Source organism: Sinocyclocheilus anshuiensis, unplaced genomic scaffold (assembly GCF_001515605.1).
Source record: "Sinocyclocheilus anshuiensis isolate Anshui unplaced genomic scaffold, SAMN03320099.WGS_v1.1 scaffold1425, whole genome shotgun sequence".
Classification (NCBI taxonomy): Eukaryota; Metazoa; Chordata; class Actinopteri; order Cypriniformes; family Cyprinidae; genus Sinocyclocheilus; species Sinocyclocheilus anshuiensis.
In genome coordinates, this window is record NW_015551044.1 from 1650688 (window position 1) to 1651782 (window position 1095).

The 1095-nt window shown below is 46.2% G+C and overlaps 1 protein-coding gene across 1 annotated transcript in view; it reads left to right on the plus strand.

Moving 5' to 3' along the window:
* Nucleotides 1–553: 553 nt before the first annotated feature.
* Nucleotides 554–1095, plus strand: part of LOC107661607 (noelin-like) — a 51119-nt gene continuing 50577 nt past the window's right edge. Inside the window, exon 1 of the mRNA XM_016451269.1 lies at nucleotides 554–1010. Coding sequence (XP_016306755.1) covers nucleotides 945–1010 — 66 coding nt within the window. The 5' untranslated portion in view covers nucleotides 554–944. The remainder of the gene's footprint in view (nucleotides 1011–1095) is intronic.

Below are 1095 nucleotides of genomic sequence, written 5' to 3' on the forward strand. Positions count from 1 at the left end.
TCACACTTAATCTCTCAAAATTTTAGAGGTAATTATACAGTACTTATGCCATGCTAGGCTGAATTTATTTAATCAAAAATACAGTAAAACTGAACATTGTGAAATATTATTACAATTTAAAACAACAAAAAGCACCATAAAACTCCCATGGTCAAAATTATCGATTTTTTCTTTTATGCCAAAAATCATTAGGATATTAATTAAAGATCATGTTCTATGAAGATATGTTGTAAATTTCCTACCGTAAATATATCAAAACTTTTGAGACAACTTTAAAGGCGATTTTCTCATGACCCTTAAAATGACCCTTATGACTGGTTTTGTGGTCCAGGGTTACATTTTTGTGGAAACCTTGATACACGAATTACCACATTTTCTTTAGAAAATATACCATCTGATTTCGTTTGAAATACGTTGTATCCTTCGTTTTAAACGCCGTTTGCAGATAAAATGTCCTTACAAGTGTATTAAGACTGTTTTGACGCCGCGCAAGGTTCGACCAATTAGCTCAGTCCTGCTCTTCCTCCTCTCGCTCATCCCCGTTGAATATCCCACGCGCGCCGTATGTCACATCCGGTTTCAGTCCCTAGGACAGCTCGCGCTCGCGCTCCCCAGTCGCTCTACCTCACACAACCAGATACACACAAAGTTTGGGGCTAACCAGACCTCCCTGCGTGACGCTAGACCTCCGAAACCGCTCATCTAACGGAAACGGGAGTCGCAGGGAGGCAGAGAGACGACCCTCCGCGCGCGAGATGCCCAGAGACGGCTGCGCGAGACTGAGTGCTGTTTCTCTGTCATTCCGTTGCTGAGAAGAGAGAGAGAGAGAGACAGCGAGAGACCGGGGACAGAGGAGCGAGGAGAGAGCACCGAAGAGCGGGTCTTAACGAGGCACCGGACCGGATCTGCATGCGAGAGCGAGACCGAGCGAGCGGAGGCGCGAGATGCAGCGCGTGAACAAGCTCTTGAGTCTCATCGTGCTGGTGCTGATGGGCACGGAACTCACGCAAGTAGGTCTATCGCCATCTTTACCTCCCACACACACACACACACACACACACTCACTCTCTCTCTCTCTCTCTCTCTCTCTCTCTC